Source organism: Poecilia formosa, unplaced genomic scaffold (assembly GCF_000485575.1).
Source record: "Poecilia formosa unplaced genomic scaffold, Poecilia_formosa-5.1.2 Scaffold91, whole genome shotgun sequence".
In the NCBI taxonomy this organism is placed as follows: Eukaryota; Metazoa; Chordata; class Actinopteri; order Cyprinodontiformes; family Poeciliidae; genus Poecilia; species Poecilia formosa.
Window position 1 is genome coordinate 1,440,764 of NW_006800030.1, and position 9,109 is coordinate 1,449,872.

The 9,109-nt window shown below is 40.0% G+C and overlaps 1 protein-coding gene across 1 annotated transcript; it reads right to left on the reverse strand.

The window, feature by feature from the left end:
* Positions 1–1,396: 1,396 nt before the first annotated feature.
* Positions 1,397–4,938, reverse strand: LOC103141931 (LIM domain transcription factor LMO4). The gene is made up of 5 exons (XM_007557757.2): positions 4,551–4,938; positions 3,781–4,015; positions 3,598–3,685; positions 3,143–3,301; positions 1,397–2,180 (listed from the first exon to the last, which is right to left on the reverse strand). Exons 2-5 carry the CDS (start codon positions 3,993–3,995, stop codon positions 2,172–2,174), a joined length of 471 nt encoding a protein of 156 aa, XP_007557819.1. The 5' UTR covers positions 3,996–4,015; positions 4,551–4,938; the 3' UTR covers positions 1,397–2,171.
* Positions 4,939–9,109: the final 4,171 nt, after the last annotated feature.

Genomic DNA, 9,109 nt, shown 5'->3' on the forward strand with positions numbered 1-9,109 from the left:
AGTTATAGATTATTTTTCTTGGGACATTTGTTAATCAAAGTTTCCTTTTTACAATTTAATTTACATTTAGTAACAAACCAATCACAGAGGTGTTGTAAAGGCCGAGGCATCTCCTGGTTCACCATAACCTAGACTCTTCCACTCACACAAAGGAAGGCAGAGATGTTTGAACTTTATCACAGAAAGGTTTAGCAAAAAAAAAAAGAAGGAAGATTCGCTGGTCTTCTTCCTCTTCATCATAAGCACATAAAAATACCCCGGCATCTTCTCAAGTCTTCACACGGTGTGAGGTGAAGGAGCTTCGGCAATTACACTCATGCATGTGTTAATATGATTAATTAGCATGAATAAACACTTTCCTATGACACAGGCTACATGATGAACCACACACCTGCAGAAGCTCTGATAAAAGACAACGCCTCGTGGCAGAGAGCTTTTTCATGAGACCTGCTAATTGGCATGTGAAAACGGTCTGGCTAATTAGGAGAAGGCAGATGATGCTTGATTAGTTTGAATGCAAAGTGTAACTTGTGGTGCGTTGGGACTCAGGAGTGTGCCGAGGTTGTATTTTTTCACCATCACTATACAAAGATAATTGTAATTGTGATCATTTACATACGTTAATGAATTTGCGTGACGCTTCTTGATCAGACGTGGAATAAATAATTGATGCAGCATCAGCCTAGACCATGACAAGTGGGACGGTTTGAAATAGCTAAGCGCATTAAAAGGGAAGTTTGATGGCAAGCCGCACACCCAGGCAAGGTGTGAAAGTAGAGCAGATGCTATCACTTGGTTTCCTGCACGCAGCGTGCTCTACCGCCACTATCACACAAAGATTAAGTCGCGACCTCGGATGGTATGCTGGGGCTTTAACGTTTGCACGCAGCATTAGAAAGGCACGAAGCTGAATTAGGTGCAGCTCTTGGAAATCATTTTCAGAAGCCATGCAGAGAGTGGCACAGACCAAAGGGCGCTGTGCAACCAACCAAGCCGGGCTGTGTGGGAGCTAATTGAAACAAGATAAAAAGTAAATACATCAGATTGTTTCAAATGCCCTGGCTGTTGGGGAGGGGGAGCAGGGTTGGGGGCACTCCCTTTTAATTAGCCCCCTTTCAGATTAGGCTTTATTAGAGGCAGCCAGCCAGTCAGCCACACAGCATATGCCCCAAGATCAGGCTCCCAGGAGCTCCAGTAGCACAGATACAGGGCTCATGCTTAATTGTTTCTGTAAATGGTCAGAGCTCAAGCCCCCTAAATCCATTCCTCGGGGTAATCAGGCATGTTTTCACCATACAGGGCTAAAGAGGGCGAGAGAGAGAGAGGGAGAGAAACATCCACCATGCCAGGTACCAAGCAACACAATGGTGCACTAATGCCACAATGACCTCAGGTCGCTTCGTGACATGTTACAGGAAAATTGTTTTAATAGGATTTTTGTTTTCATACCCACAGCCCCCACCCCACCACCCATAAACACATTACACAGGCATCTGATAGAGAAACTGTACAGAAGGAAAACAGTAAAACCATCACAGCTATATTGCACGTCTTTGTGCAGAGTCTGAAGCGTGGATGAGCCGTTTATGGTGAGTACAACCCTGGATTACATCATCTAATGGCTCCCTACAACCAATCACTTTCAGTTACACAAATCATAGATGCCAGTCTCAGTGCTTGGATCTCATGATCAGCTAGAAAGATTTAAAAAAGAACAGAGGAGGAATAATATGACATGGCAAATGTAGTTCAGTCACTTTCTCTAAGTTCACAGCAGTCCATCACACTTCTGCAGTGATGACTTTTGTTCCCTCTGCGGTTTTATACAGCTTTTCTGAGTCACAATTTTCCACCAGCTTTGTTCAGTCTTGAAGGAGACTTTTTGCCACTGCAGCCCCCACATAGTCTCAAGTCTTTACACAGACCACTTTGCCATTGAGTGTTAACAGAATGGAGATGCTGTTCTATAGAAAACCTCTGAAATAGCGAGGGAGAAGACATCTTACAGGAAAAAGTGGAGCCTCGCTGGGAAAAGTGAGACTGGAGGAGGAGAGTAATGAGGCTCCCCAACAACAAGTACAACAGCACCAGTAGCAGTGGAGGAAGAATACATGGAGGGAAGGAGAAGGCTGAGAAGGGAAGGAGACGAGGTCGCTCTGGATTCTCCCCGCTTAGCATACCTGGAGACAGGACAGGAGAAGGAGGAACAGGTCACAAAACGCAGCAATGCTAATCAGTAAAGCTCTGTGATTGGATACAGTCATCTTTATTTAAGCAAGATTAATTCAATCACACATAACATAAAATGTAGAAATGTGTTCCAAAGAAAACCATTTGAAGTTTAAGATGACAGTAAACAAACATTTTTTCCCAAAAGCAGCTTCCAAAAACATCCATAAAAAAAGGATTTCATTTACAAAATAATGGTAATAATTGAATATTACTTCTGACTTTAAGGGTCAAGTAGTCACTTCACCAGTTTGTACCCTCAGCAACAATTTCATCCCTCCATTCCTTGACTTTGTAAACAGACAATGTGGTATCCATTCGTTTAAACAAAAGTGGTTTATTGTATTTTCCAGGTCATCAGACTTATGAAACATGACCGCTGATTAAACCCAAATGAGGGGCACATGATTGATACGAAAGTCATGTGGTCGCTTTTAATACAAGAGGCTGGTGCTACATTACCAAACCTGCAAAGGAGCAAAATGGCAACGAGGACAAAATACAACCCAGTGTTCCAAATAAACGCCTTGCTTTAGATAAATGACTCCTGCCAGAATGGCGCAGCATTGTGAGATCAGTACTAGTTAGCAGAATAACTCTGCATCAGGTCAGGATGGAGGACTATCTTTTGTTGTGTTAAAATCTTTCATTTGAACCAGTGTTAGAGGTTAGGGATGACATTTCTTTGTAAAATATAAAGAATGAATATGTGAAAAAAAAATATTAATTCAGTGCCAAATTATGTTCCTTGATGTATTTTCCAAACTCATGTAAAAGTTAGTTTTTCTTTCATGGTCAGTGTTAAAACTTGCATTCAATAGACTTTTCTTTCCCACTGGCGTTAACTTAATGTCTGTTAGTTTTCCCTTGCTGCATGGGTCTGAAGAATCATCTCAGTAACCCTTTTATTTACCTTCTGGTCCGTCAGCACCGAGCTGCTCTGAAGTGGGGCCAGGTGGCTGTTGTGCAAAGCAGCGCCAGGCCTGTCATGTTCGCAGAAGATTGTACCGTTGATGTAATGGAAGCGATCCCCGGGAATTAGTCTGTTTCTACAGGTGGCACAGCTGAAACACTGCAAGGGAGTATGGGGGGAAAACAGAGTCTGAATGAATAATAATAAAGTCAGTAAATATATTACCAGCAGAGCTTCATCGTAAATTAATCAGAAAAAAAAGGAAACACCTGGTTTGCAAAGTCAGCCAAGGTGAATCAGAATAAATCAGAATGTCACATAAAATATAGCAACAATAAGTCCGACTGGTTTAAGGACTAAGGGAGGGAAAAAAGGAAGACCGTTTCTTTTGTGTTCATACTAAGCGTGTCTTCTATGTGGCAGGAAGCAGGGTGAGGTGCAGATTAGGGATTTACCTTGATGTGGTAAACATTCCCCTGTGCCCTCATCACCATCTCGTTTGCTGGGATGGACTGACCACAGGCGCTGCACGCCCCAAACAGCCTGGAAACACACAAACACACCGCTTTGCTTCGCTGTACGACTACTGAAACAATCTAAAACAGGCAGCACCGTCTCCTCTGCCTCCTTCTTCTCACTTGATGTAGTCACTGCGACACAGAATCATGCCCCCTTTGCTGTAGCAGGTGGTGCCGATGTCCCCCAGCTGGGCCTGGCAGCAGGAACACTTAAGGCAGCGTGTGTGCCAGTAGCGCTCCATGGAGAAGAGCAGGAAGCGGTCTGCGATTTTCCCCCCGCATCCGGCACACGACCTGGGAGCTGGTGGGACACTTGACGCTTGGCTGTTCACCATCTTGATGGGCCCTCTGGCTCCTGGAAGAGTTCAAACAGGTTGATCACTCTATTAGGTTTACTTTACAAGGATTAAACTGAAAATACATAAAGTAAGCTCATCTTCCTGTGAGAACTGTTTTATTACAAGTTATAATGACTTGCAAAGATTACTGGAAGGGATTTCTTAAAATTAATGGCAGCAAGGATTTAACCTTTAACCTTAAACATGAAAAGCATTCCAAATGACTGATATTGCTCCAGTGAGAGGCTGATTTACAAACTGATACAGCTTTTAATATTTAGCCTAATGTCAATCAGTAAATGGTCTAATGGAACACAAGAAAAAGCTGTGAACTAAAATGTATTATTATTACTACTACTAACAAACCAAACCGGAGACACGGGTTTTGCTTGTGTTTATGGCCAAATAATGGAGTGTTTTTTTCCATGCTAACAGTATGTAGCTTTGAAATGTATGGAAATTTCAAAGTTTATAAGGAGTGCGAGCTCGTAGAAGAAGCTGCACGCTGGAATGCGCGCGAGGACTGAAAACAAGAGACAAGAGCCGCGTTACCTTATTAGGACAAAGCGTTTCCTTCTTCCGTCACAACTTTACAGAAACTGGAAAAGTGTTGAGAGAACCTATGGCACGGTCACGGGTGAGTTGCTTTAAGATTCCACATCCACAACTGTACTCAGACTTCCATATAAAAAATGAGACAAAAAGGACAAAATATATCAACGAAAAGCGCGACAGCGTTGAGAACACGGTGACGCGGTGGCGGCGGTAGTTCAGCTGCTTCTCCGTGGCATCCAGCTCTGCGGATTCAGAACTAAATGTAACTAGGCGGAGGAGCCATGCCGCGGCTGCTCTCCTCTCTTCCAGCTGCCTGTCTTCAACAAGCCGTCCTCTTTCCACGCATCTGACAGCGACTCTATTCATCAAAATGCGCAAGGGGCCGTTTAAATGACCAAAAAGGAGAGGACAACCTACAGAATGAAAGCTGCAGCCAATCAGAAAGCAAGAGGCGTGTCTACAGTCAAAATGATTTGTAGGTTTATAGTAGCCGTTTAATATGAACTTTACATCCCTTAAACTTGGCTACATGACTTTAGTGAGACAAAGTAAACATCTATTAAAAATTATCTAAAGGAGAGGACAAGATTCAGAAACACGATGGAAAGTTGTTTGAATCGTTCCAGTTTAAAACAATTATAAAGTCAGTGAAACATTTAGTTCTAATTTTATTGCAATTGTATTAATGGGAGAAGGAAATGTTATTTTTCCACCACACTCAGCAGCACTTATCTGACCTTTATCCTCTGTTTGACTACAAAGCTAATATATAGAGAACAATCACTGGTTATTTGCAACGCATTGTTTAAAAATAGTATTTCTTACTTTTCTTTGACTTGCTGGGTTTTGTGAGGCACCCAATGCGATGCCTCTGAAACACATCAAATTGTCTTTTCATGAAACATGTGAATTGCTATGGCACTTATGGACTTAATGCCTTTTAATAGATAAGCATTTTTAAGTGTCGTCTTCTGGAGGTCTAACTGTGCCTATGGTTTTCAGTTTCCTCAGATCTGGAATCAACTCCCTGAAAACACAAGATACACAAACTGTTTATTCCTTAACATCAAAACTGAAAACATTATTTCCTGCAGCTTTCCAGTAAATGTCAAATATAATTTTATCAGTTCATTCTCATCATATTGTAGGTTTTAATTTCAAAGCAACAGATTGCTTCGAAAAAATGTATATCACTTTTCATCAAAATAAACTGCAAAACAACCAGATTTGGCTGGCTTATTATTATTATAAAAACTTGTGCATTTGTCTCAAATGAGTATGGGACAGATTTGTATACTTTTATGTCCTAATTTTTTTTAAAGTTTCTTAAATGCGTGGAAATTTTCTAAAACAGGGATGAGGCAGAGCTCCACTTTAATAAGTGATCAGTGTTGGAGGAAGCTGAAGCCGGTCCACACAGTCTGGCTGTCAGAAGGGGCCAACAAACACACAAACAGCTGTACGTCCTGCAAAGCCAAGTATAGAATCACTAAACAAGCCACCATCCATTTTCTGCGATACAGAGAAAATCCACAGATGTAATTGCGGCTTCGTTACAACAGTGTTAACTAATAAACATTTTTATTTCAATCATTTCTTCTGCAATATGTCTGAAGGTGTATTAGAGCCAGGCTGTAGGAATTTTTATTTAATTACAAGAACATAGTCTACTAGCAGAATAAAGACAGTTTTACCTAATATTATGATGTTATTCTCTCATGTTTTTCACAGCAATAACATTTCAAAAGACTTAGCCTGGCCCTAATATTTTGTCATAGAGCAGACCTGAATTCAGAGTCCAAATAAATAGAAGTAAAACATGCTTGTCAAACCAGATGGTGGCCTGGTTTGACATGGTGAAACCATGCCCAAAAACAAAAATCCAGGTTTTCCAAAACATTAAATCTTCAAAGATTTGATTAATCAATAAAATTGATTTATCGCCCAGGCCTAGCAGAGTTTTATTTATAGGTCCAACATGAATCTTAAAACATTAAGGATTGTTTCAAGAGTGTTTCTCTTCTGTGATGCAGAAAATTCCAGCTGGTGGAGCAACATGTTGCCTTCCATGTGACACCTTCACATGTTTTTATGGTTATCACTTTAACACAAAGCATTACGTTAAAATAGTATTTATTTTAATTGTCTTCCTAAAGTCAGAAGGAATTACAATAACGTGAGAACTTTCTTTCTTAAACTTTGCAGATCCTCTATACAACATAGACAAACTGAATAAAGCAGCAGTCCCATGCCAGTATCATGGTGCTTATAGTGTAAGCTAATTTGCAACACTGGTCCATAGATGGACTTTTCTAAACACTATATCTAAAGCAGGAAGTGGAGCAGCAATAATGGAGTAAAATAATAAAAATTATATTAACAATGTAAACAAAGTCATACACATAAAAGGATTAAAATAACAATTGGAATATAGCTGAGGAACCCGTGGCATTGAGGGCCATGGTTCCATCCAATCTATCTGTACTATTTACATTTTTGTGAGAGACTAAGGATAAAATTGGGCATCATCCATCTTGAAAGGTAAATTCTAATTATATACACATTAGAATTGGTTTTATGCTTTGAATTGAAATAGAAGGTTCCTGAAGTGTTACAGTTCCCTATTGTTGCCTCTAGATGGGAGTGAACATTCCCAATAAAACAATCCCACATCCAGTGTATCCTAATAATGAAGGCATGCTGAGTGAAAGAACTCCCTGATAATACCTAGAAACCTCCAACAGAACCAGAACAATGACATGTGCTCATCTGTGTCAACCTGGTGTACTGTAAGTGTCTTATGTATGATATGGAGGGCGAAGTGCCAAATTACAATAAAAATAACTACCTTTTATTTGTGCATTTACTGTAATTCAGCACTGTTCACACTCTTTACTATGATTCCACCTGAGTTAGTGGTTTATGTGTCAGCATAATGAGGGATCAGAACTCCAGGTCCCCGTCTGTGTGGCTGGTTATTGTACTGGACACAGTCATCACTGTCAGTCTGTATTTCTGTTTTACTCTCCCATAAACAAACAACATGACATTTCAATGTGCTGGACAAACAAGTGAATATGATTTTGATGTTAATTGTGCTGTTTATTAGACTCATGGTGAGATTTGTGAACATGTATTTGATTTTATGAATTTTGGAATTACTCTCAATGTTGATTGTCATCTAAACATGTTACCTTAACAGACAATATAATGTTTGGGCTGGATTAAATAAGTAAACATGAAGAGTATATAATAAATAAATAGCCAATTTTGGAAAATATTTAAGAAAAAGTCCATTGTCATTCAATATGCAAACTGGATTAAAAAAGTCCCTTTACTGTAATAATTAATAGTTGTTTGATTTTCATGCAGATATGTTTCTTATATGGTTAGTTGATTGTTAACTGGGTGAGCAGTTCACACTCAAAACAATTCTAACATGTTTGTTTGGCTTAGCCTGAGGTCGAACACGGTAGGCTCCTGTCTCACTTGCTGACTTCAGTCTTCATCCACTTTCACTCTACCAGATTGTATTGCAGACTAACAATCCAGGGGAAATTTTCCACAGAGTGTCACTATAGCTTCCAGCCATGTTTTATTGAGGTGTGAGAGGAACTCATACAGAAAGGACCCAGACCTAAAGACTAGTCAAAGTCAGGACCTTTCTGCCACAGGACAACTGGTGCACTGCCCCCACATTTATCCCTACTTAAAGGGGCAGTACTGTGTGTCTTCCAGGCACACAGAGACATTTAATAGCACATTTAAGTAACTATGTTACATTCATTCTGAGGAGGAGCTAGGTCCACTCTGGTCCACCCTGTCATTTTAAGTTGAAAGGTTGCCATGGGGATTAAAAGATTTCTCAAATATGCATGGAAGAATAAAGACGACACTCCAGGCTTGTTTTTGATGGGGGGAATAACAATGTGATGTAGCGGTAAAAAAAAGTTTATTTTACATAACACTGGCCCTTTAAATGGCTAAAATCACACACAAGGGTCACATCAATGAGAAACAGATCTTCTGTATGCCCTTTGATAAACTGCAAAATTATGTTACATTTGTTTACTTCAAATATGCAGTTTAAAAATTAATCTAAATATTTGTTTTTCTTAGCATCTACTGTGTTTGTCCTCAGGAGGCGTCTTGGTCTTCCCATCATCATGTCTGGAGTATTAGTGAAATTCACTTAATCCTGGTCTCTGACGATTACTTCTCTTTGATTTTTCCTTCCGTGTGTTGCTACATGAATCTTACAGACATCCCCCTGTAGGAGTGATGCTGTAGAGTAGCAACTTTAGATGTGGCAATGTTAGTTTAGTAATACCAAATTGAAATGTGGTGTATGTGGATGTTGGGGGACTTAAGAGTTCAGACTTAAGATTGTTTTTTTAAAAGGTTTTATTGGCTCTTGTGACCTTTATTTGATTGTGAATTGACAGGAAAGAGGGTAATAAGAGAAAGGGAAAGACTTAGGCCTCCTTATGTGGGTTGTGCTAAACCCCTGCGCCATCACAGCACCCCAAGGACTTAAGATTGTTGTGAAATTAATG

Coding starts and splice junctions, on each gene's coding strand:
- LOC103141931 (XM_007557757.2), bottom strand. CDS start 3,995: ATGGTGAACAGCCAAGCGTCAAGTGTCCCACCAGCTCCCAGGTCGTGT. Junction 3,686..3,780: donor TGTCGCAGTGACTACATCAA/GTGAGAAGAAGG, acceptor GTGTGTTTCCAG/GCTGTTTGGGGCGTGCAGCG. Junction 3,302..3,597: donor GGAATGTTTACCACATCAAG/GTAAATCCCTAA, acceptor ACTCCCTTGCAG/TGTTTCAGCTGTGCCACCTG.